Source organism: Salmo salar, chromosome 04, assembly GCF_965601325.2.
Source record: "Salmo salar chromosome 04, fSalSal1, whole genome shotgun sequence".
Classification (NCBI taxonomy): Eukaryota; Metazoa; Chordata; class Actinopteri; order Salmoniformes; family Salmonidae; genus Salmo; species Salmo salar.
In genome coordinates, this window is record NC_138294.1 from 96,224,037 (window position 1) to 96,250,387 (window position 26,351).

General features: G+C 42.0%; 1 protein-coding gene across 1 annotated transcript in view; it reads left to right on the forward strand.

The window, feature by feature from the left end:
• Positions 1–6,291: 6,291 nt before the first annotated feature.
• Positions 6,292–26,351, forward strand: part of nectin1a (nectin cell adhesion molecule 1a) — a 49,333-nt gene continuing 29,273 nt past the window's right edge. The window contains exons 1-5 of the mRNA XM_045717662.2: positions 6,292–6,475; positions 6,553–6,669; positions 6,862–7,003; positions 7,612–7,729; positions 26,080–26,261. Of these exons, the coding sequence (XP_045573618.2) occupies positions 6,386–6,475; positions 6,553–6,669; positions 6,862–7,003; positions 7,612–7,729; positions 26,080–26,261 (649 nt within the window). The 5' untranslated portion in view covers positions 6,292–6,385. The remainder of the gene's footprint in view (positions 6,476–6,552; positions 6,670–6,861; positions 7,004–7,611; positions 7,730–26,079; positions 26,262–26,351) is intronic.

Genomic DNA, 26,351 nt, shown 5'->3' on the forward strand with positions numbered 1-26,351 from the left:
AAACTCCATGAGAAAATCTGTTGGCCAGCAAGTGGAAGGGTTTTCAGCGGTTTAATTAAATGTATTCAGCATGCGGAAGGCAACCACACCTGCAAGGCAACCACACTTTGTCACGTCCTGACCAGTAAAGGGGTTATTTGTTATTATAGTTTGGTCAGGACGTGGCAGGGGGTATTTGTTTTATATGGTTTGGGGTGTGTGTGTATGTAAAGGGGTGTTTGATTTATGTATTCCGGGGTTTTGGTCATTGTTCTATGTTTGTATATTTCTATGTCTGTTCTAGGGTGTTTAGATCTGTGTTTAGGTATTGGGATTAGGGCCTTCAATTGGAGGCAGCTGTCTATCGTTGCCTCTGATTGAAGGTCCTATAATTAGGAAAGGTTTTGTCATGGGAATTGTGGGAGGTTGTTCTTTGTACTGCTGTGTGAGCCTACAAGACTGTTCGTTCGTTTATCGTTTTGTTTATTAGTCGTGTTCACAATAAAAGTTAACCTGTTTGGGATAGGGGGCAGTATTTTCACTGCCGGATAAAAAACATACCCGATTTAATCTGGTTACAACTCCTGCCCAGTAACTACAATATGCATATAATTAGTAGATTTGGATAGAAAACACTCTAAAGTTTCTAAAACTGCTTGAATGAGTATAACAGAACTCATATGGCAGGCCAAAACCTGAGAAGATTCTATACGGGAAGTGCCCTGTCTGACCATTTCTTGTACTTCTATAGCCTCTCTATCGAAAATACAGCCTCTGTGCTGTAACGTGACATTTTCTAAGGCTTTCATTGGCTCTAGGAAGGCGCCAGAACGTGGAATGATAGCTCTGCAGTCTCTGGGCAAAAAACAGAAGGGGTTTTGGTGAGTGGTCCTTCTGAGGTCAATGGCACTGGAGCGCTCATGCACAAGACGACTCCATTTTTTTCTTTCAGTGTTTGAACGAATACGTCGTCGCCCGGTTGGAATATTATCGCTATTTTACGAGACAAATCGCATAAAAATTGATTTTAAACAGCGTTTGACATGCTTCGAAGTACGGTAATGAAATATTTTGAATTTTTTTTGTCACGAAATGCGCCGGCGCATCACCCTTCGGATAGTGACTTGAACGCACTAACAAAACGGAGCTATTTGGATATAACTATGGATTATTTCGAACCAAAACAACATTTGTTGTTGAAGTAGAAGTCCTGGGAGTGCATTCTGATGAAGAACAGCAAAGGTAATCCAATTTTTCTTATAGTAAATCTGAGTTTGGTGAGTGCCAAACTTGATGGGTATCAAAATAGCTAGCCGTGATGGCATGGCTATCTACTCAGAATATTGCAAAATTTGCTTTCACCGAAATGCTATTTTAAAATCGGACACCGTGATTGCATAAAGGAGTTCTGTATCTATAATTCTTAAAATAATTGTTATGTTTTTTGTCAACGTTTATCGTGAGTAATTTTGTAAATTTACCGGAAGTTTTCGGTGGGTATGCTAGTTTTGAACAAAACATGCTAATGTAAAAAGCTGGGTTTTGATATAAATATGAACTTGATTGAAGAAAACATGCATGTATTGTATAACATAATGTCCTAGCAGTGTCATCTGATGAAGATCATCAAAGGTTAGTGCTGCATTTAGCTGTGGTTTTGGTTTTTGTGACATGTATGCTAGCTTGAAAAATGGGTGTGTGATTATTTCTGGCTGGGTACTCTCCTGACATAATGTAATGTTTTGCTTTCGCTCTAAAGCCTTTTTGAAATCGGACAATGTGGTTAGATAAAGGAGAGTCTTATCTTTCAAATGGTGTAAAATAGTCATATGTTTGAGAAATTGAAATTATAGCATTTTTAAGGTTTTTCGTATTTCGCGGCAGGCGCTACCATTGGATATTGGCGAGGCATTCCTCTAGCCGAACGCCTGTCCATAAAAGGTTTTAAGATGAGCACTCAACCTGCTGCGCCTTGGTCCAATTACTACGACGACCGTTACAGAACCTCCCACCAACAATGGACCAAGCAGCGGGGGATGGAGCAGCAAAGGAGTTATCTGGAGTCGTGGTTTGGGGTGTGTGTGTATGTAGAGGGGTGTTTGATTTATGTATTCCGGGGTTTTGGTCATTGTTCTATGTTTGTATATTTCTATGTCTGTTCTAGGGTGTTTAGATCTGTGTTTAGGGATTGGGGCCTTCAATTGGAGGCAGCTGTCTATCGTTGCCTCTGATTGAAGGTCCTATAATTAGGAATGGTTATGTCATGGGAATTGTGGGAGGTTGTTCTTTGTACTGCTGTGTGAGCCTACAAGACTGTTTGTTTGTTTATTGTTTTGTTTATTAGTCGTGTTCACAATAAAAGTTAAGATGAGCACTCAACCCGCTGCGCCTTGGTCCAATTACTACGATGACCGTTACACACTTGCACACCTCATAATTGAAGTCAGAATACTAACTACTGAGAAGTCCATAGGAAAAACGTGAGTAGGAAAGGTGTGCGTATGAAAGGTCTGATTCTGGCCAGTAGTGAAATGCTCTGGTACTTAGTAACATGGCTCATTGGTCTGATTGGTTGAAGGTTGATCCAATCACCTGTAAAATGATTTTGCTCTACGCCTCCTCGATTAAACGGTATGAATCACATCTCTGCCAGACTGGTATCAGAGTTTAACTCGCAGGATCAGGCGGCTTCGCAAGGCTACGTTTTTATGGTCTAATTGACCATAAGATGGCAGTGTAGTATTATCCAACACAGTTGGGATTTGATTACTGAAGTTGCCAGATAGATACACACACAAATCATTTGTATTTCAATAACAAACAAAATATACACATAATGTTTAAATAACACAATTAAAACAAACATCATGATGTGCAAATTAACCACGAAGTCAACTGTACATCTAATGAGCCGACATGTCTGACCAATGATAATAACTACATGGTCTGTGTGTGTGTGTGTGTGTGTGTGTGTGTGTGTGTGTGTGTGTGTGTGTGTGTGTATCGGGGAGATTGTGTGTGTGTGTGTGTGTGTGTGTGTGTGTGTGTGTGTGTGTGTGTGTGTGTGTGTGTGTGTGTGTGTGTGTGTGTGTGTGTGTGTGTGTGTGTGTGTGTGTGTGTGTGTGTGTGTGTGTGTGTGTGTATCGGGGAGATTGTGTGTGTGTGTGTGTGTGTGTGTGTGTGTGTGTGTGTGTGTGTGTGTGTGTGTGTGTGTGTGTGTGTGTGTGTGTGTGTGTGTGTGTATCGGGGAGATTGTGTGTGTGTGTGTGTGTGTGTGTGTGTGTGTGTGTGTGTGTGTGTATCGGGGAGATTGTGTGTGTGTGTGTGTGTGTGTGTGTGTGTGTGTGTGTGTGTATCGGGGAGATTGTGTGTGAGTGTAACTCAGTAATCTGTCCACCACTAAGCAGCTTTAGCCCCGTCTGCCTGGCCGCTTCGCTGGAGGGAGTTCATTTCACTACCGACTAACTCTACACAGCAAGCTGCAACTATTGACTAACTCTACACAGCAAGCTGCAACTATTGACTAACGCTGCACAGCAAGCTGCAACTATTGACTAACTCTACACAGCAAGCTGAAACTATTGACTAACTCTACACAGCAAGCTGAAACTATTGACTAACTCTACACAGCAAGCTGCAACTATTGACTAACGCTGCACAGCAAGCTGCAACTATTGACTAACGCTGCACAGCAAGCTGCAACTATTGACTAACGCTGCACAGCAAGCTGCAACTATTGACTAACTCTACACAGCAAGCTGAAACTATTGACTAACTCTACACAGCAAGCTGCAACTATTGACTAACGCTGCACAGCAAGCTGAAACTATTATCCAACGCTACACAGCAAGCTGCAACAATGAATACACAACAAGCAGCAACTTCCAACACACAACTAACATCTGACAACAAGCTGCGACAGGAGTTCATTTCACTACCGACTACCAGCTAAGAACACAACAAGCAGTCACTAGCTGAAACTATTATCCAACGCTACACAGCAAGCTGCAACTATTCTGTTGGAACTATTCTGTCGGAACTATTCTGTCGGAACTATTCTGTCGGAACTATTCTATCAGAACTCTCCTATCAGAACTATTCTGTTGGAACTCTTCTGTCGGAACTATTCTATCTATTCTATCGGAACTATTCTATTGGAACTATTCTATTGGAACTCTTCTGTCGGAACTATTCTGTCTGAACTATTCTTTCAGAACTCTTCTGTCGGAACTATTCTGTCGGAACTATTCTTTCAGAACTATTCTGTCGGAACTATTCTGTCGGAACTATTCTGTCGGAACTCTTCTGTCGGAACTCTTCTGTCGGAACTCTTCTGTCGGAACTATTCTGTTGGAACTACAAGGAAGGTGGCGCCAGTGGAGTTGTCATGGAGAATTCTGTGTTGTGGATATTCCTGACAGCAACATGTGTTATTAAAGGTGAGATAACCTCTAGTCTACCCTCTAACCATAACCCTACCATCAGAGAGTTGGTTCATCCTACAGCATACATCTTCAATCTGTAAATTAAGATCACACCTTATCCTCTGGTGTTCCACTGGGTTTAACTCTGAGAACCGCTGCTACACCACATTAACACTTCTATACATAAACAATATATTACACACACATACAGACAGACACATGCCCACTAACACACACACACACGTAGGTCTGTATTCTGTCTGTCTGTTTGCCTGCCTGTCTGTTGATATCGCTCTGGTTCCAGAACACAGATGAAACATGTAATCCCTGAGCTCCTCTTGAACGCTCTCCAACACACACTACTCATGCTGACAGTGCCAGAGATCACACACACACTACATATCCAAATAGTCCAACAGATTACAATCAATTTGGCAGAGTAGAAGTGGAAGTAGACCGTATCTGGGCCAAACACACACACACACACACACAAACATTACTTTGAAAATAAACATTTCAGCCTAAAGTAATTTTTCTGCCTTTATCAGAATTAAGAAATGTCTGGTATGTGTTGCTACTCTGCTGCTGTGTTAGCAAGCTGGAAGCTATCTGTTGGTTAACTGTTAGATAGCTTTTACTCAGCTGTTAACAACATGGTAGTTAGCTGTTGGCTAGCTGTTAGTTAGCTGTTAGTTAGCTGGTAGCTAGGTGGTAGCTGTTAGTTAGCTGTTAGTTAGCTGTTAGTTAGCTGGTAGCTAGGTGGTAGCTGTTAGTTAGGTGTTAGTTAGCTGTTAGCTAGGTGGTAGCTGTTAGTTAGCTGTTAGTTAGCTGTTAGTTAGCTGTTAGAAACTGTTTATAAGCTGTTATTTAGCTGTTAGTTAGATGTTAGTTAGCTGTTAGAAACTGTTTATAAGCTGTTATTTAGCTGTTAGTTAGGTGTTAGTTAGCTGTCTGTTAGCTAGCTGTTGGTTAGCTGTTATTTAGCTGGTAGTTAGCTGGTAACTAACTATTAGTTAGTTTTTAGTTAGGTGTTAGTTAGCTGTCTGTTAGCTAGCTGTTGGTTAGCTGTTATTTAGCTGGTAGTTAGCTGGTTAGTTAGCATTTAGTTAGCTGTTAGTTAGCTCTTAGCTAGCAGTTGGTTACCTGGTAGTTAGCTGGTAGCTATCTGTTAGCTAGCTGGAAGTTGGATCATAAAGGAAAGTTTAGGCTGTACAGAGAATAATTTTTTTACATTTTGAAGTAAGAGCAGAGTTATCAATATCTAGTAGTTATTCATCAAAGTGCTACCGTTAGTACCTCTTAGTTCCAGTATATTTTTTAAAGTGTGTGTCTGCGTGTGTGTGTGTGTGTGTGTAGTAGGTCACATGGTCAGTAAGACAAACAGCCTCTCATTCCAGGTCAATCACAGACTAGAGATTAAACAGTTAATCCCTCTCTCTCTCTGTCTCTCTTTCTCTCTGTCTCTCTTTCTCTCTCTCTCTCTCTCTCTCTCTATATATATATATATATCTCTCTCTCTGTCTCTCTCTCTCTCTCTATATATATATATATATATATATATATATATCTCTTTCTATCTCGCTCCCCTTCTCCCTCGCTATCTCTCTCTCTGACTATCTTCTTTCTCTCTTTCCTTTCCTACATGCTCTATTTTCCCAATGAGTGTGTGTGTGTGTGTGTGTGTGTGTGTGTGTGTGTGTGTGTGTGTGTGTGTGTGTGTGTGTGTGTGTGTGTGTGTGTGTGTGTGTGTGTGTGTGTGTGTGTGTGTGTGTGTGTCAGACACGTAGGCTGTGCTCATCTCTGTTCCTCACCCAAAGCGTAGGTCTAACCCTAAACCTAATGAGCTCTGGCCTGATCCCACTGGGTGACGGCGTATGTGTACGTGTGTGTGACCCTAACCGTAACCCCATTTAACTGAGCAGCAGTGTATCTAACATCTGTGTGTATTGTGTGTCCTAGGTGTGTGTGGTCAGTCAGTCCAGATGGAACCCGGGCAGTCAGGGTACGTGGGCTCCAAGGTGGATCTACCATGTCTTTTTATCAACAGCATCCCACCTGTCAAGATCTCACAGGTAACCATCACACACACACACATGCAATCAATACAACATCTGCAAGAACTTTGCCTTCAGTTCTTCCCTCCCTCCAGGTGACATGGCAGAAGGTGATTAATGGAAAGAAACAGAACGTGGCGATAGCTAACCCGTCTCTAGGCGTGTCTGTAGCTCCGCCCTTCAAAGACAGAGTCAGCTTCAAAAACCCTTTGGTGAGGATGACGTGGTGTGGTGGCTGTGTTCTAACCTTGCCATGCAGTCTTGTGGTTGTGTGGTGGTTGTGTTGAGGTTGTTTTGTGGTTGGATTGTGGTTGTGTTGTGGTTGTGGATGGGTTGCGTTGTGGTTGTGGATGGGTTGTGTTGTGGTTGTGGTTGGTCTCTAAATATATGGCTCTGATGTTAAGGTGCGGAGGAGAACTCCGTCCCTGGAGGACACCACTCTGACCCTCTCGTCTCTGCGACTGTCTGACGAGGCCAGATACATCTGTGAATACACTACCTTCCCTGCTGGCAACCGCGAAAACACAGTCAATCTCACAGTCTACGGTAAGACCACAACACAGCCACTATGCGGATGTCGGCCAACACGGGTTAACTCTCAATCTGATTGAATATAGGTCAATGTTTCTGCGTTCACAGAGATTGCATTCATGGTCAATGCTGCTTTCAGTATGTTGGCTCAATGGTGAATGCGCATAAATATGGCAGAATTCAGATATGATGTCCTTGTTTTAACACTATTCACTGAGTCTTGAAGATGAAATTGGGATCATGTATACTGTGCTAATGAACACACAACAAAAAAGAGTAATAGAGAGCAATAACCCTAACCCAATGTACAATATGGTGAATTTATCAAAATGAGGAATTTGTGTTAAGTGCATGGGAATCCCATCTTTATGCACCTCCGCTATTAAAAATTGACTTTAAAAGCCACATTGTCTACAACCAATGATAGGATTGAATCCTGGCCTGAGGATTGTTTAATGATTGAATCCCGGCCTGTGTAATATGTCATGTGATATCCTTGGGGCCTGTACACCACATTTCCTGTAACTCAAATTATGTGTCTAGCAGCTATGTTGCTGTGCTGTGATTTTACAAACTGTTGCTGTGCTGTGTTTGGCCAAGTTGTGATTTTGTTGTTGGTCCAGCTCGACCTTTGACCCAGATGAGTTTGTCAACACCCACACTGGTAGCTCGGTCATCCAATCTGAAGACGCCGGTCGCCACCTGCCTCTCGGCCAATGGGAAGCCTCCAGGAACCATCAGGTGGGCAGCCACCATGTTTGTTTGTTTGTGTGTAAACAGAGTAACATTTCAAATAGATGGAAAAATCTGTGGAATAGGTTGGATGGGTTAGGGTTAGCGGTTGAATCACTCTACCAAGGTAGTGTCGCTAGGTGTACTCCTTACACCGATACCCAGTACCCAGACGTACTCCGATGTTATGATTGTAAAACCGTGTAGTGTTCAGGAGGCCTAAGACAGGAGATGTGATTTTCTTTATTTATTTCTTATTTCACCTTTATTTAACCAGGTAGGCAAGTTGAGAACAAGTTCTCATTTACAATTGCGACCTGGCCAAGATAAAGCAAAGCAGTTCGACAACATACAACAACACAGAGTTACACATGGAGTAAAACAAACAGAGTCAATAATACAGTAGAAAAATAAGTCTATATACAATGTGTGTAAATGAGGTGAGATAAGGGAGGTAAAGGCAAAAAAGGCCATGGTGGCAAAGTAAATACAATATAGCAAGTAAAACACTGGAATGGTAGATTTGTAGTAGAAGAAAGTGCAAAGTAGAAATAATGGTGTGCAAAGGAGCAAAATAAATAAATAAATACAGTAGGGGAAGAGATAGTTGTTTGGGCTAAATTATAGATGGGCTATGTACAGGTGCAGTAATCTGTGAGCTGCTCTGACAGCTGGTGTTTAAAGCTAGTGAGGGAGACAAGTGTTTCCAGTTTCAGAGATTTTTGTAGTTCGTTCCAGTCATTGGCAGCAGAGAACTGGAAGAAGAGATGGCCAAAGGAGGAATTGGCTTTGTGGGTGACCAGAGAGATATACCTGCTGGAGCGCGTGCTACAGGTGGGTGCTGCTATGGTGACCAGTGAGCGGAGATAAGGGGGGACTTTACCTAGCAGGGTCTTGTAGATGACCTGGAGCCAGTGGGTTTGGTGACGATTATGAAGCAAGGGCCAGCCAACGAGAGCGTACAGGTCGCAGTGGTGGGTAGTATATGGGGCTTTGGTGACAAAACGGATGGCACTGTGATAGACTGCATCCAGTTTATTGAGTAGGGTATTGGAGGCTATTTTGTAAATGACATCGCCGAAGTCGAGGATCGGTAGGATGGTCAGTTTTACGAGGGTATGTTTGGCAGCATGAGTGAAGGATGCTTTGTTGCGGAATAGGAAGCCAATTCTAGATTTAACTTTGGATTGGAGATGTTTGATGTGAGTCTGGAAGGAGAGTTTACAGTCTAACCAGACACTTAGGTATTTGTAGTTGTCCACATATTCTAAGTCAGAGCCGTCCAGAGTAGTGATGCTAGACAGGCGGGCAGGTAGCGATCGGTTGAAGAGCATGCATTTAGTTTTACTTGTATTTAAGAGCAGTTGGAGGCCACGGAAGGAGAGTTGTATGGCATTGAAGCTTGTCTGGAGGGTTGTTAACACAGTGTCCAAAGAAGGGCCAGAAGTATACAGAATTGTGTCGTCTGCGTAGAGGTGGATCAGAGACTCACCAGCAGAAAGAGCGACATCATTGATGTATACAGAGAAAAGAGTTGGCCCAAGAATTGAACCCTGTGGCACCCCCATAGAGACTACCAGAGGCCTGGACAACAGGCCCTCCGATTTTAACACACTGAACTCTATCAGAGAAGTAGTTGGTGAACCAGGCGAGGCAATCATTTGAGAAACCAAGGCTATTAAGTCTGCCGTTGAGGATGTGGTGATTGACAGAGTCGAAAGCTTTGGCCAGGTCAATGAATACGGCAGCACAATATTGTTTCTTATCGATGGCGGTTACGATATCGTTTAGGACCTTGAGCGTGGCTGAGGTGCACCCATGACCAGCTCTGAAACCAGATTGCATAGCGAAGAAGGTGCGGTGGGATTCGAAATGGTCGGTAATCTGTTTGTTGACTTGGCTTTCGAAGACCTTAGAAAGGCAGGGTAGGATAGATATAGGTCTGTAGCAGTTTGGGTCAAGTTTGCCCCCTCCTTTGAAGAGGGGGATGACAGCAGCTGCTTTCCAATCTTTGGGAATCTCAGACGACACGAAAGAGATGTTGAACAGGCAGATCATTTTAGAAAGGGTCCAGATTGTCTAGCCCGGCTGATTTGTAGGGGTCCAGATTTTGCAGCTCTTTCAGAACATCAGCTGAATGGATTTGGGAGAAGGAGAAATGGGGAAGGCTTGGGCGAGTAGTTGTGGGGGGTGCAGTGCTGTTGACTGCAGTAGGGGTAGCCAGGTGGAAAGCATGGCCAGCCGTAGAAAAATACTTATTGAAATTCTCAATTATTATTAATTATAATAAATTAATTAATTATAGTGGATTTATCGGAGGTGACAGAGTTTCCTATCCTCAGTGCAGTGGGCAGCTGGGAGGAGGTGTTCTTATTCTCTATGGACTTTACAGTGTCCCAGAACTTTTTTGAGTTTGTGTTGCAGGAAGATTATTTCTGCTTGAAAAAGCTAGCCTTGGCTTTTCTAACTGCCTGTGTATATTGGTTTCCAACTTCCCTGAAAAGTTGCATATCACGGGGGCTGTTCGATGCTAATGCAGAACGCCACAGGATGTTTTTGTGTTGGTTAAGGGCAGTCAGGTCTGGAGAGAACAAGGGCTATATCTGTTCCTGGTTCTAAATTTCTTCAATGGGGCATGTTTATTTAAGATGGAGAGGAAGGCATTTAAAAAAATAACCAGGCATCCTCTACTGACGGGATGAGGTCAATATCCTTCCAGGATTCCCGGGCCAGGTCGATTAGAAAGGCTTGCTCGCTGAAATGTTTCAAGGAGCGTTTGACAGTGACGAGTGGAGGTTGTTTGCCTGCTGACCCATTACGGGTGCAGGCAATGAGGCAGTGATCGCTGAGATCTTGGTTGAAAACAGCAGAGGTGTATTTAGAGGGCGAGTTGGTTAGGATGATATCTATGAGGGTGCCAGTGTTTGCGGCTTTGGGGTTGTACCTGGTGGGTTCATTAATAATTTGTGTGAGATTGAGGGCATCAAGCTTGGATTGTAGGATGGCTGGGGTGTTAACCTGTTAGGGCTAGGGGGCAGCATTTGCACGTCTGGATAAAAAAAATGTACCCGATTTAATCTGGTTACTAATCCTACCCAGTAACTAGAATATGCATATACTTATTATATATGGATAGAAAACACTCTAAAGTTTCTAAAACTGTTTGAATGGTGTCTGTGAGTATAACAGAACTCATTTGGCAGGCAAAACCCTGAGACATTTTCTGACAGGAAGTGGATACCTGATGTGTTGTATTGACTTTAAACCTATCCCATTGAAAAACACAGGGGTTTAGGAATATTTTGGCACTTCCTATTGCTTCCACTAGATGTCACCAGCCTTTACAAAGTGTTTTGAGTCTTCTGGAGGGAGATCTGACCGAACAAGAGCCATGGAACGATGATGTCCCATTAGACACCTGGCGCGCGAGTTCATGTTGGGTACCCTCGTTCCAATACGTTATAAAAGAGTATGCATTCGTCCACCTTGAATATTATATTATTCATGTTCTGGTTAAAAAAGGCCCTAATGATTTATGCTATACAACGTTTGACATGTTTGAACGAACGGAAATATATTTTTTCCCCTCGTTCATGACGAGAAGTCCGGCTGGCTTAGATCATGTGCTAACAAGACGGAGATTTTTGGACATAAATGATGAGCTTTTTTGAACAAAACTACATTCGTTATGGACCTGTGATACCTGGAAGTGACATCTGATGAAGAGAATCAAAGGTAATGGATTATTTACATAGTATTTTCGATTTTAGATCTCCCCAACATGACGTCTAGTCTGTATCGCAACGCGTATTTTTCTGGGCGCAGTGCTCAGATTATTGCAAAATGTGATTTCCCAGTAAGGTTATTTTTAAATCTGGCAAGTTGATTGCGTTCAAGAGATGAAAATCTATAATTCTTTAAATGACAATATAATATTTTACCAATGTTTTCTAATTTTAATTATTTAATTTGTGACGCTGACTTGACTGCCGGTTATTGGAGGGAAACGATTTCCTCAACATCAATGCCATAGTAAAACGCTGTTTTTGGATATAAATATGAACTTGATAGAACTAAAAATGCATGCATTGTCTAACATAATGTCCTAGGAGTGTCATCTGATGGAGATTGTAAAAGGTTAGTGCATCATTTTAGCTGGTTTTATGGTTTTGGTGACCCTGTCTTTGACTTGACAAAACATTACACACAACTCTTGTAAATGTACTGTCCTAACATACTCTAAATTTATGCTTTCGCCGTAAAACCTTTTTGAAATCGTAAAACGTGGTTAGATTAAGGAGATGTTTATCTTTGAAATGGTGTAAAATAGTTGTATTTTTGAAAAATTTGAATTTTGACATTTATTTGGATTCAAATTTGCCGCTCTTGAAATGCACCTGCTGTTGATGGAGTGCACCACGGGTGGCACGCTAGCGTCCCACCTAGCCCATAGAGGTTAAGCATGTCCCAGTTTAGGTCACCTAGCAGCACGAGCTCTGAAGATAGATGGTAGGCAATCAGTTCACATATGGTGTCCAGGGCACAGCTGGGGGCCGAGGGTGGTCTATAGCAGGTAGCAACGGTGAGAGACTTGATTTTAGAGAGATGGATTTTTAAAAGTAGAAGTTCAAATTGTTTAGGTACATACCTGGATAGTAAGACAGAACTCTGCAGGCTATCTCTGCAGTTGATTGCAACACCGCCCCCTTTGGCCGTTCTATCTTGTCTGAAAATGTTGTAGTTAGGGATGAAGATTTCAGAGTTTTTGGTGGACTTCCTAAGCCAGGATTCAGACACGGCTAGGACATCTGGGTTGGCAGAGTGTGCTAAAGCAGTGAATAAAACAAACTTAGGGAGGAGGCTTCTAACGTTAACCTGTTTGGGATAGGGGGCAGTATTTTCACGGCCGGATAAAAAACGTACCCGATTTAATCTGGTTACTACTCCTGCCCAGAAACTAGAATATGCATATAATTAGTAGATTTGGATAGAAAACACTCTAAAATTTCTAAAACTGTTTGAATGGTGTCTGTGAGTATAACAGAACTCATATGGCAGGCCAAAACCTGAGAAGATTCCATACAGGAAGTGCCCTGTCTGACAATTTGTTCTCCTTCTGTGGCATCTCTATCAAAAATACAGCATCTCTGCTGTAACGTCACATTTTCTAAGGCTTCCATTGCCTCTCAGAAGGCGCCAGAAAGTGGAATGACGTCTCTGCAGCCTCTGGGCGAAAAACAGCAGGAGTTTTTGTGAGTGGTCAGGCAGGGAACAATGACACTGGAGATGCGCGTCCACGAGACGACTCCATTTTTTTCTTTCAGTCTTTGAATGAATACATCGTCGCCCGGTTGGAATATTATCGCTATTTTACGAGAAAAATCGCATAAAAATTGATTTTAAACAGCGTTTGACATGGTTCAAGGTATGGTAATGGAATATTTTGTTTTTTTTTGTCACGAAATGCGCTCGAGCGTCACCCTTCGGATAGTGACCTCAACGCATGAACAAAACAGAGCTATTTCAATATAACTATGGATTATTTCGAACCAAAACAACATTTGTTGTTGACGTACTAACCTTTGATGATCTTCATCAGATGACACTCCTAGGACATTATGTTATACAATACATGCATGTTTTGTTCAATCAAGTTCATATTTATATCAAAAACCAGCTTTTTACATTAGCATGTGATGTTCAGAACTAGCATACCCACCGCAAACTTCCGGTGAATTTACTAAATTACTCACGATAAACGTTGACAAAAAAACATAACAATTATTTTAAGAATTATAGATACAGAACTCCTTTATGCAAACGCTATGTCAGATTTTAAAATAGCTTTTCGGTGAAAGCACATTTTGCAATATTCTGAGTACATAGCCCGGCCATCATAGCTAGCTAATTTGACACCCACCAAGTTTGGCCCTCACCAAACTCAGATTTACTATAAGAATAATTGGATTACCTTTGCTGTTCTTCGTCAGAATGCACTCCCAGGACTTCTACTTCAACAACAAATGTTGTTTTGGTTCGAAATAATCCATAGTTATATCCAAATAGCTCCGTTTTGTTCGTGCGTTCAAGTCACTATCCGAAGGGTGACGCGCCGGTGCATTTCGTGACAAAAAAAAATTCAAAATATTCCATTACCGTACTTCGAAGCATGTCAAACGCTGTTTAAAATAAATTTATATGCTATTTTTCTCGTAAAATATTTTTTGAGCGTAATTCTTTGTATACAACCTACACTTTCTCGTTCTGAACTTTTAACATGAGTGGGATGTTGTGGCTTCGTAACAATGATCAAGTGCAGCTGGTCACTGATTTGACAACTCCAATGCGGTTACACGCCCTGACACCGCAAATCATTACAGTGGCTTCAGAAAGTAGTATTCATACCCCTTGACTTATTCCACGTTTGCTGTGTTACAGCCTGAATTCAACATTTATTAAATGTGCTATATTTCTAACCCATCTATGCACAACACCCCATAATGACAAGGTGTAAACATGATTTTTAGAAATGTTTTCACATTACTTTTATAAAAAATTAAATACAGAAATATATAATTGACGTAAGTATTCACACCCCTGATGCAATCATTTTACAATACTCTGTATATGCACCTTTGGCAGTGATTACAGCTGTGAGTCTGTCTGGGTAATTCTCTAAGAACTTTCCATACCTGGATTGTGCAACATTTACCCTTTATTCTTTTCAAAATTCTCTGTTAAACTGGTTGTGATCATTGCTAGACAACAATTTTCAGATGTTGCCATAGATTTTCAAGTAGATTTAACCTGTTGGGGATAGGGGGCAGTATTTGCACGTCCGGATAAAAAACGTACCCGATTTAATCTGGTTACTACTCCTGCCCAGTAACTAGAATATGCATATAATTATTGGCTTTGGATAGAAAACACCCTAAAGTTTCTAAAACTGTTTGAATGGTGTCTGTGAGTATAACAGAACTCCTATGGCAGGCAAAAACCTGAGAAGATTTCATGCAGGAAGTGGCCTGTCTGACAAGGTGTTGTTGTTCTTGCCTCTGTTTATTGAAGAGTCAGGATCTTAGCTGTAACGTGACACTTCCTACGGCTCCAATAGGCTCTCAGAGCCCGGGAAAAAGCTGAACGATGTCGAGGCAGCCCTAGGCTGAAACACATAATCGCCTTTGCCAAGTGGCCAATCAGAGGACAAAGGAATTAGGCGCGTGCCCGAGTCGACCCAGTGATATATTTTCTTTCGGCTGTTTACCTAATTGCAGATTCCCGGTCGGAATATTATCGCTTTTTTACGAGAAAAATGGCATAAAAATTAATTTTAAACAGCGGTTGACATGCTTCGAAGTACGGTAATGAAATATTTAGACATCTTTTGTCACGAAATGCGCCGTGCGCGTGACCCTTATTTACCGTTCGGATAGTGTCTAGAACGCACGAACAAAACGCCGCTGTTGGAACATAACTATGGATTATTTTGGACCAAACCAACATTTGTTATTGAAGTAGAAGTCCTGGGAGTGCATTCTGACGAAGAACACCAAAGGTAATCAAACTTTTGTAATAGTAAATCTGATTTTGGTGAAGGCTAAACTTGCTGGGTGTCTAAATAGCTAGCCCTGTGATGCCGGGCTATCTACTGAGAATATTGCAAAATGTGCTTTCACCGAAAAGCTATTTTAAAATCGGACATATCGAGTGCATAGAGGAGTTCTGTATCTATAATTCTTAAAATAATTGTTATGCTTTTTGTGAACGTTTATCGTGAGTAATTTAGTAAATTGTTAGTAAATTCGCCGGAAGTTTGCGGGGGGTATGCTAGTTCTGAACGTCACATGCTAATGTAAAAAGCTGGTTTTTGATATAAATCTGAACTTGATTGAACAAAACATGCATGTATTGTATAACATAATGTCCTAGGTGTGTCATCTGATGAAGATCATCAAAGGTTAGTGCTGCATTTAGCTGTCTTCTGGGTTTTTGTGACATTATATGCTAGCTTGAAAAATGGGTGTCTGATTATTTCTTGCTGGGTACTCTGCTGACATAATCTAATGTTTTGCTTTCGTTGTAAAGCCTTTTTGAAATCGGACAGTGTGGTTAGATTAACAAGAGTCTTGTCTTTAACCTCTCTAGGCTAGGCGGGACGAATTCGTCCCACCTACGTAAGAGCCACTGCTATCCTGTGGCGCGATTTTCAAAACCTTAAAAATCCTATTACTTCAATTTCTCAAACATATGACTATTTTACAGCCATTTAAAGACAAGACTCTCGTTAATCTAACCACACTGTCCGATTTCAAAAAGGCTTTACAACGAAAGCAAAACATTAGATTATGTCAGCAGAGTACCAAGCCAGAAATAATCAGACACCCATTTTTCAAGCCAGCATATAATGTCACCAAAACCCAGAAGACAGCTAAATGCAGCACTCACCTTTGATGATCTTCATCAGATGACAACCCTAGGACATTATGTTATACAATACATGCATGTTTTGTTCAATCAAGTTCATATTTATATCAAAAACCAGCTTTTTACATTAGCATGTGACGTTCAGAACTAGCATACCCCCCGCAAACTTCCGGGGAATTCGCTAACATTTTACTAAATTACTCACGATAAACGTTCACAAAAAGCATAACAATTATTTTAAGAATTATAGATACAGACCTCCTCTATGCACTCGATATGTCCGATTTTAAAATAGCTTTTTGGTGAAAGCACATTTTGCAATATTCTAAGTACATAGCCCAGGCATCACGGGCTCGCTATTTAGACACCCGGCAAGTTTAGCACTCACCATAATCATATTTACTATTATAAAATTTCATTACCTTTTGTTGTCTTCGTCAGAATACACACCCAGGACTGCTACTTCAATAACAAATGTTGGTTTGGTCCAAAATAATCCATCGTTATATCCGAATAGCGGCGTTTTGTTCGTGCGTTCCAGACACTATCCGAAATAGTAAAGAAGTGTCACGCGCATGGCGCAATTCGTGACAATAAAATTCTAAGTATTCCATTACCGTACTTCGAAGCATGTCAACCGCTGTTTAAAATCAATTTTTACGACATTTTTCTCGTAGAAAAGCGATAATATTCCGACAGGGAATCTCCTTTTCGGCAAACAGAGGAAAAAATCCCAAAGGCGGGGGCGGTCGGGGTCACGCGCATAAGCTAGTGTCTCTTGATGGGCCACTTGAGAAAGGCGATAATGTGTTTCAGCCTGGGGCTGGAATGACGACATTCTGTTTTTTCCCGGGCTCTGAGAGCCTATGGAAGACGTGGGAAGTGTCACGTTAGAGCAGAGATCCTTAGTAAATGATAGAGATGGAAAAGAAGTTCAACAAATGGTCAGACAGGCCACTTCCTGTAAAGGAATCTCTCAGGTTTTGACCTGCCATTTGAGTTCTGTTATACTCACAGACACCATTCAAACAGTTTTAGAAAATTTAGGGTGTTTTCTATCCATATGTAATAAGTATATGCATATTCTAGTTACTGGGTAGGAGTGGTAACCAGATTAAATCGGGTATGTTTTTTATCCAGCCGTGTCAATGCTGCCCCCTAGCCCTAACAGGTTAAAATGCTGTAAAATAGTCATATGTTTGAGAAATTGAAGTAATAGCATTTCTAAGGTATTTGAAAATCGCGCCACAGGATTCAACTGGCTGTTACGTAGGTGGGACGAATTCGTCCCGCCGGTCCTAGAGAGGTTAACCTCTATGGGCTAGGTGGGACGCAAGCGTCCCACCCGTGGTGCACTCCATCAACAGCAGGTGCATTTCAAGAGCGGCAAATTTGAATCCAAATAAATGTAAAAATTCAAATTTTTCAAACATACAACTATTTTACACCCTTTGAAAGATAAACATCTCCTTAATCTAACCACGTTTTCCGATTTCAAAAAGGTTTTACGGCGAAAGCATAAATTTAGAGTATGTTAGGACAGTACATTTACAAGAGTTGTGTGTAATGTTGTGCCAATTCAAAGACAGGCGTCACCAAAACCATAAAATCAGCTAAAATTATGCACTAACCTTTTACAATCTCCAACAGATGACACTCCTAGGACATTGTGTTAGACAATGCATGCATTTTTAGTTCTATCAAGTTCATATTTATATCCAAAAACAGCGTTTTACTGTGGCGTTGATGTTCAGGAAATCGTTTCCCTCCAATAACCGGCATTCAAGTCAGCACCACAAATTAAATAATTAAAATTAGAAAACATTGGTAAAATATTATATTGTCATTTAAAGAATTATAGATGTACATCTCTTGAACGCAATCAACTTGCCAGATTTAAAAATAACCTTACTGGGAAATCACACTTTGCAATAATCTGAGCACTGCGCCCAGAAAAATACGCGTTGCGATACAGACTAGCCGCCATGTTGGGGAGATCTAAAATCGAAAATACTATGTAAATAATCCATTACCTTTGATTCTCTTCATCAGATGTCACTTCCAGGTATCACAGGTCCATAACGAATGTAGTTTTGTTCAAAAAAGCTCATCATTTATGTCCAAAAATCTCCGTCTTGTTAGCACATGATCTAAGCCCGCCGGACTTCACTTCATGAACGAGGGGAAAAAATATATTTACGTTCGTTCAAACATGTCAAACGTTGTATAGCATAAATCATTAGGGCCTTTTTTAACCAGAACATGAATAATATTCAAGGTGGACGAATGCATTCTCTTTTATAACGTATTGGAACGAGGGTACCCAACATGAACTCGCGCGCCAGGTGTCTAATGGGCCATCATCGTTCCATGGCTCTTGTTCGGTCAGATCTCCCTCCAGAAGACTCAAAACACTTTGTAAAGGCTGGTGACATCTAGTGGAAGCAATAGGAAGTGCCAAAATATTCCTCAGCCCCTGTGTTTTTCAATGGCATAGGTTTAAAGGTAATACAACACATCAGGTATCCACTTCCTGTCAGAATCTGTCTCAGGGTTTTGCCTGCCAAATGAGTTCTGTTATACTCACAGACACCATTCAAACAGTTTTAGAAACTTTAGGGTGTTTTCTATCCATATATAATAAGTATATGCATATTCTAGTTACTGGGTAGGATTAGTAACCAGATTAAATCGGGTACATTTTTTTATCCAGCGGTGCAAATAATGCCGCCTAGCCCTAACAGGTTAATTTTCAAGTAGCCACTTAGGAACGTTCTCTGTCTTCTTGGTAAGCAGCTCCAGTGTAGATTTGGCCTTGTGTTTTAGGTTATTGTCCTACTGAAAGGTGAAATAATCTCCCAGTGTCTGGTGGAAAGCAAACTGAACCTGGTTTCCCTCTAGGATTTTGCCTGTTCTTAGCACCATTCTTTTTATTTTTTTTATCCTGAAAAACTCCCCAGTCGTTAACAATTACAATCATACCCATAACATGATCCAGCCACCACTATGCTTGAAAATATGAAGAGTGGTACTCAGTGATGTGTTGTGTTGCATTTGCCAGAAACATCAAATCAAACCAAATTTTATTTGTCACATGCACCGAATACAACAGCTGTAGACATAACCATGAAATGCTTACTTACAAGCCCTTAACCAACAATCCAGTTCAATAAAGTGAGTTAAGAAAATAAACTAAAGGCCATTTTTTTTAATTAGATTTTTTTATTTTTAAGTAACACAAGAAAATGACATAACAATAACGAGGCTATATATAGGGGGTACTGGTACATTTGTCAATGTACCTTTGGCCTCCTGAGTGGCGCAGCGGTCTAAGGCACTGAATCTCAGTGCTAACGGCATCATTACAGACCCTGGTTTGATTCTGGGCTGTATCACAACCTGTCATTATTGGGAGTCCCATAAGGTGGTGCACAATCGGCCCAGTGTTGTCTGGGTTAGGGTTTGGCGGTGGTAGGCCGTAATTGTAAATAAGAATTTATTCTTAACTGACTTGCCTAGTTAAATAAAGGTTAAATAAAATGTGTGGGGGTAAAGGTTAGGTGAGGTAATTTGTAAAGTGACCATGCATAGATAATAAACAGTGTAAAAACAAAGGGGGGGAGGTCAATGTAAATAGTCTGCGTGACCATTTGACTAATTGTTCAGCAGTCTTATGGCTTGGGGGTAGAAGCTGTTAAGGAGACCTTTTGGTCTTAGACTTGACGCCCCAGTACCGCTTGGTACTGGGGTGACTGGAGTCTGACATTTTTTTCCTCTGATACCGCTTAGTACGGCCTTCCTCTGACACCGCCTAGTATATACAGTTGGAGTCTACATACACCTTAGACAAATAGTTTACATATACCTCAGACAAATACATTTAAACTCAGTTTCACAATTCCTGACATTTAATCCTAGTAAAAATTCCCTGTCTTACGTCAGTTAGGATCACCACTTTATTTTAAGAATGTGAAATGTCAGAATAATAGTAGAGAGAATGATTTATTAAAGCTTTTATTTCTTTCATCACATTCCCAGTGGGTCAGAAGTTTACATACACTCAATTAGTATTTGGTACCATTGCCTTTAAATTGCTTAACTTGAGTCAAACGTTTCGGGTAGCCTTCCACAAGCTTCCCACAATAAGTTGGGTGAATTTTGGCCCATTCCTCCTGACAGAGCTGGTGTAACTGAATCAGGTTTGTAGGCCTCCTTGCTCACACGCGCTTTTTCAGTTCTGCCCACAAATTTTTTATAGGTTGAGGTAAAGGCTTTGTGATGGCCACTCCAATACCTTGACTTTGTTGTCCTTAAGCCATTTTGCCACAACTTTGGAAGTATGCTTGGGGTCAATGTCCATTTGGAAGACCCATTTGCGACCAAGCTTTAACTTCCTGACTTATGTCTTGAGATGTTGCTTCAATATACCCACATCATTTTCCTCCCTCATGATGCCATCTACTTTGTGAAGTGCACCAGTCCCTCCTGCAGCAAAGCACCCCCAGAACATGATGCTGCCACCCCCGTGCTTCACGGTTGGGATGGTGTTCTTCAGCTTGCAAGCATCCCTGTCACGTCCTGACCATAGTGAGTGTTATTTTCTATGGTAGATTAGGTCAGGGCGTGACAGGGGGTGTTTGTCTGGTTTTTGTAGGTCTATGTTTTGGTTCTAGGTTTGTATTTCTATGTTGGTGTTATTTGGCATGACCTCCAATTAGAGGCAGCAGGTTGTCGTTGACTCTAATTGGAGGTCCTATTTAAGTTTAGGTTTGTCCCACAGGTGTTTGTGGGTGATTGTTCTTCGTGAGGTTTATGTTCCTCCAACGGTTTGTTGTTTTGTATTAAAGTGTTAATTGTTGCATTCGGGTTCACTGATTTAAATAAAACATGTGGAACTACGAAAACGCTGCATCTTGGTCCGCTCTTTCAAACAGCCGTGACACTCCCTCTTTTCCCTACAAACATATTGATGGTCATTATGGCCAAACAGTTCTATTTTTGTTTCATCAGACCAGAGGACATTTCTCCAATAAGTACGATCTTTGTCCCCATGTGCAGTTGAAAACCGTAGTCTGGCTTTTTTTATGGCAGTTTTGGAGCAGTGGCTTCTTCCTTGCTGAGCGGCCTTTCAGGTTATGTCGATTTAGGACTCGTTTTACTGTAGATATAGATTATTTTGTACCTGTTTCCTCCAGCATCTTCACAAGGTCCTTTGCTGTTGTTCTGGGTTTGATTCGCACTTTTCACACCAAAGTACGTTCATCTCTAGGAGACAGAATGCGTCTCCTTCCTGAGCGGTATGACGGCTGTGTGGTCCCATGTTGTTTCTACTTGCGTACTATTGTTTGTACAGATGAACGTGGTACCTTCAGGCATTTGGAAATTGCTCCCAAGGATGAACCAGACTTGTGGAGGTCCATCATAATTTTTCTGAGGTCTTGGCTGATTTCTTTTGATTTTCCCATGATGTCAAGCAAAGAGGCACTGAGTTTGAAGGTAGCCCTTGAAATACATCCACAGGTACACCTCCAATTGACTCAAATTATGTCAATTAGCCTATCAGAAGCTTCCAAAGCCATGACATCATTTTTTTGAATTTTCCAAGCTGTTTAAAGGCACAGTCAACTTAGTGTATGTAAACTTCTGACCCACTGGAATTGTGATACAGTGAATTATAAGTCAAATAATCTGTATGTAAACTATTGTTTGAGAAATGACTTGTGTCATGCATAAAGTAGATGTCCTAACCGACTTGGCAAATCTGTAGTTTGATAACAAGAAATTTGTGGAGTGGTTGAAAAATGAGTTTTAGTGACTCTAACCTTAGTATATGTAAACTTGGATACAACATCTGGATGCCAGGAAGCTTGGCCCCCGTGATGTACTGGGCCCTACAAACTACCCTCTTTAGCACCTTACAGTCAGATGCCGAGCAGTTGCCATATCAGGCGTTGAAGTAACCGGTCAGGAGTAACCGTGCAGCTGTAGAACTTTTTACGATCTGGGGACCCATGCCAAATCTTTTCAGTCTCCTGAGGGAGAAGTGGTGTTGCCGTGCCCTCTTCACGACTGTCTTGGTGTGTTTGGACCATGTAGTTAATTGATGATGTGGACACTGAGGAACTTGAAACTCTTCACCCAGCCCCGCTGATGTTAATGGGGGCCTTCTCGGCCCTCCTTTTCCTGTAGTCCATGATCAGCTCCTTTGTATTGCTCACATTGAGTAAGAGGTTGTTGTCCTGGCACCACACTGCCAGGTCTCTGGCCTCCTCCCTTTAAGCTGTCTCATTGTTGTCATTGATCAGCCCTAACACTGTTGTGTCATCAGCAAACTTATTGATGGTGTTGAAGTCGTGCTTGGCCACACAGTCGTGGGTGAACAGGGAGTGTAGGAAGGGACTAAGCACGCATCCCTGAGGTGCCCCTGTGTTGAAGATCAGCGGGGCAGATGTGTTGTTACCTACTCTTACCACCTGGGGGCGGCCCATCAGGAAGTCCTGATCCCAGTTGCAGAGGGAGGTGTTTAGTCCCAGGGTCCTTAGCTTAGTGATGAGCTTTGAGGGCACTATGGTGTTGGACGCAGAGCTGCAGTCAATGAATAGCATTCTCACTTAGGTGTTCCTTTTGTCCAGGTGGGAAAGGGCAGTGTGGAGTGCAATAGAGATTGCATCATCTGTGGATCTGTTGGGGCGGTATGCAAATTGGAGTGGGTCTAGTGTTTCTGGGATAATGGTTTTGATGTGAGCCATGACCAGCCTTTCAAAGCACTTCATGTCTACAGACTTGAGTGCTACGGGTCTGTAGTCATTTAGGCATGTTACCTTGGTGTTCTTGGGCAAAGGGACTATGGTGGTCTGCTTGAAACATGTTGGTATTACAGACTCGGTCAGGGACAGATTGAAAATGACAGTGAAGTCACTTGTCAGTTGGTCAGCTTATGCTCGTGGTAATTCGTCTGGCCCTGCGGCCTTGTGAATGGTGACATGTTTAAAAGTCTTACATCAGCTATGGAGAGTGTGATCACACAGTCATCCACAACAGCTGCTGTTCTCATCAAATCAAATTTATTTATATAGCCCTTCTTACATCAGGTGATACCTCAAAGTGCTGTACAGAAACCCAGCCTAAAACCCCAAACAGCAAGGAATGCAGGTGTAGAAGCACGGTGGCAAAGAAAAACTCCCTAGAAAGGCCAAAACCTAGGAAGAAACCTAGAGAGGAACCAGGCTATGAGGGGTGGCCAGTCCTCTTCTGGCTGTGCCGGGTGGAGATTATAACAGCACATGGCCTAGATGTTCAAATGTTCATAAATGACCAGCATGGTCAAATAATAATAATCATAGTAGTTGACGAGGGTGCAACAAGTCAGTAACACAAGAGTAAGTGTCAGTTGGCTTTTTCATAGCCGATCTTTGAGAGTATCTCTACCGCTCCTGCTGTCTCTAGAGAGTTGAAAACAGCAGGTCTGGGACAGGTAGCATGTCCGGTGAATTGGTCAGGGTTCCAGCAGGTCTGGGACAGCAGGTCTGGGACAGGTAGCACGTCCGGTGAACAGGTCAGGGTTCCTTAGCTGCAGGCAGAACAGTTGGAACTGGAGCAGCAGCACGGCCAGGTGAACTGGGGACAGCAAGGAGTCATCAAGCCAGGTAGTCCTGAGGCATGGTCCTAGGGCTCAGGTCCTCCGAGAGAGAGAAAGAAAGAAAGAGAGAAAGAGAGAATTAGAGAGAGCATATTTAAATTCACACAGGACACCGGAAAAGACAAGAGAAATACTCCAGATGTGACAGACTGACCCTAGCCCCCCGACACATAAACTACTGCAGCATAAATACTGGATGATGCACTTTTCAGTGTTGCTTGCCTCGAACCGAGCATGGAAGTTATTTAGCTCGTCTGTTAGGCTCGTTGCACTGGGCAGCTCATGGCTCTGCTTCCCTTTGTAGTCTGTAATAGTTTCCAAGCCCTGCCACATCCGACGAGGGTCGGAGCCCGTGTAGTATGATTCAATCTTAGTCCTTTATTAGTGCTTTGCCTGTTTGATGGTTCGTCGGAGGGCATAGTGGGATTTCTTATAAGGGTCCGGGTTAGAGTACTGCTCCTTGAAAGCGGCAGCTCTACCCTTTCGTTTATTGCGGATGTTCCCTGTAATCCATGGCTTCTGTTTGGGGTATGTACGTACAGTCACTGTGGGGATGACGTCATCGATGCACTTATTGATGAAGCCAATGACTGATGTGGTGTACTCTTCAATGCCATCAGAAGAATCCCTGAACATATTCCAGTCTATGCACCAAAACAGCCCTGTAGTTTAGCATCTGCTTCACCTGACCACTTCCTTATTGAGCAAGTCAATGGTACTTCCTGCTTTAGTTTTTGCTTATAAGCAGGAATCAGGAGGATAGAGTTATGGTCAGATTTGCCAAATGGAGGGCGAGGGGGAGCTTTGTACGCATCTCTGTGTGTGGAGTAAAGGTGGTCTAGAGTTTTTTTCCCTCTGGTTGCACATTCAACACGCTGGTATATATTAGGTCAAACGGATTTAAGATTCCCTGGATTAATTCCCTGGCCACTAGGAGCGCCGCCTCTGGATGAGCATTAGCCTACATAGAGGGTTTTTAAACACATCTAAAATAATGTATTAGACTACATAGAGGGGTTTTTACACACATCTAAAATAATGTATTAGACTACATAGAGGGGTTTTTACACACATCTTAAATCATGTATTAGCTGACATACAGGGCTTTTTACACACATCTAATATATCTAGATAGATCATCTAATAGCCCAAACTGGGCATACTGAAACTGATACTTTGGCACATGTTTTTAAGGACTCAGATATTACCACCCCTCCCACCTCAGATATTACCACCCCTCCCACCTCAGATATTACCACCCCTCCCACCTCAGATATTACCACCCCTCCCACCTCAGATATTACCACCCCTCCCACCTCAGATATTACCACCCCTCCCACCTCAGATATTACCACCCCTCCCACCTCAGATATTACCACCCCTCCCACCTCAGATATTACCACCCCTCCCACCTCAGCGGCAGATAAAACAGATAAGACAGATAAGACAGATAAGACAGATAAGACAGAAAAGACAGAGAAGACAGATAAGACAGATAAGACAGATAAGACAGATAAGGGTTTGGAAATATAAGAGACCCGGTTTTAACAATGCCTTTATCTCTGGCATAAGGCCAGCCAAAAATGGAGCTCTAAAGCTCTATGAAACAGTTTGACACTCTAAAGCTCTATGAAACAGTTTGACACTCTAAAGCTCTATGAAACAGTTTGACACTCTAAAGCTCTATGAAACAGTTTGACACTCTAAAGCTCTATGAAACAGTTTGACACGCTAAAGCTCTATGAAACAGTTTGACACTCTAAAGCTCTATGAAACAGTTTGACACTCTAAAGCTCTATGAAACAGTTTGACACTCTAAAGCTCTATGAAACAGTTTGACACTCTAAAGCTCTATGAAACAGTTTGACACTCTAAAGCTCTATGAAACAGTTTAACACTCTAAAGCTCTATGAAACAGTTTGACACTCTAAAGCTCTATGAAACAGTTTGACACTCTAAAGCTCTATGAAACAGTTTAACACTCTAAAGCTCTATGAAACAGTTTGACACTCTAAAGCTCTATGAAACAGTTTGACACTCTAAAGCTCTATGAAACAGTTTAACACTCTAAAGCTTTATGCAACATAATCTCTCCAAAGTAAGAATTCAGACAATAATGATTCAAAGTTTTCACGAAGGTTTGATCCCAAACAGTGAACGTATCAGTAACTGTCGCTAGCTTCAAATGTTATATGGAAGTTTATTTCCTGACTGCTTTGTGTGTGTGTGTTTCTCTCTGTGTGTCTGTGTGTGTTTCTCTCTGTGTGTCTGTGTGTGTTTCTCTCTGTGTGAGCAGGTGGGACACGCGTGTGCGTGGTGAAGCGACCACCCAGGAGATCCGTAACTCTGATGGGACGATCACGGTGCGAAGCGACTTCATCCTGGTACCCAGCAAGAACACACACCTGGAGACACTCACCTGTATCACCTCCTATAACCAGGAGACATACACCGACTCTGTCACGCTGGACATACAGTGTAGGACACACACACACACACACACACACACACACACACACACACACACACACACACACACACACACACACACACACACACACACACACA